The sequence below is a fragment of the Lipotes vexillifer genome, unplaced genomic scaffold (assembly GCF_000442215.2).
Source record: "Lipotes vexillifer unplaced genomic scaffold, Lipotes_vexillifer_v1.1 scaffold334, whole genome shotgun sequence".
Classification (NCBI taxonomy): Eukaryota; Metazoa; Chordata; class Mammalia; order Artiodactyla; family Lipotidae; genus Lipotes; species Lipotes vexillifer.
The window spans coordinates 662,630-663,271 of NW_006799673.1; the positions used below are offsets into that span (position 1 = coordinate 662,630).

Here is a 642-nt window from a genome sequence, read left to right on the forward strand (position 1 = left end):
GAATGCCCGCAAACCCTAGGAGAACTGGGCCCCCACGTTTCAGTCCCGGCCCTCCCCGGCGTTCGGAGGGGCCCTTGTGGAGCGAAGGGAGGAATGAATGGGCTGCGCGGGGGCTCACGAGGGGTCCCGGCGCCTCGGGCCCCGGCACCAGCCCAGATACCCAGCCCGGCGAGGCTGGGGCTCGGCGAAAAGCCCTCCAACTGACCGCGCCGCGCCCCCTCTGCCTCGGACCACCCCCGGCCCCGGCCCGGCCCTGCGGCGTGGTGCGCGGCACCTGGCGACCGCCTCTCCAACAAACGCGGCTCGGGTTCCCCGCCGCCTTCAATAATTCACGGCCCCCGAGCTCCGAGCTGAATAATTGACGGCGGGCCCCGCGCGAGCCCGGCTCGCACCTTCTCGCCCTCATCCGGGTTCTTGTCCGGGTGGTACTTGAGCGCCAGCTTCCGATAGGCCTTCTTAATCTCCTCCGGGGAGGCGCTGGGCTTCACCCCCAGGATGTCATAGTACTGGGTCTCCTTCACCATCTTTTCTCTGCGGGGCGGGGCGGGCAGGACGGTCAGCGCGCCCCAGACGCCCCAGCCGGGCCCCTGGCCCGCGCCCCCGCCGCCCGCCCGCGGGTCACGGTCACGGCTGCGGCAGGCG

General features: G+C 72.0%; 1 protein-coding gene across 2 annotated transcripts in view; it reads right to left on the reverse strand.

Moving 5' to 3' along the window:
• Positions 1 to 642, reverse strand: part of DNAJA4 (DnaJ heat shock protein family (Hsp40) member A4) — a 17,765-nt gene that overhangs the window by 16,668 nt on the left and 455 nt on the right. Inside the window, exon 2 of one of the 2 annotated variants that reach the window (XM_007471853.1) lies at positions 393 to 529. In XM_007471853.1, the coding sequence (XP_007471915.1) occupies positions 393 to 524 (132 nt within the window). In that variant the 5' untranslated portion in view covers positions 525 to 529. Of the gene's footprint in view, positions 1 to 392; positions 532 to 642 lie in introns of both variants that reach the window. The other variant, XM_007471852.1, reaches the window with a different exon arrangement.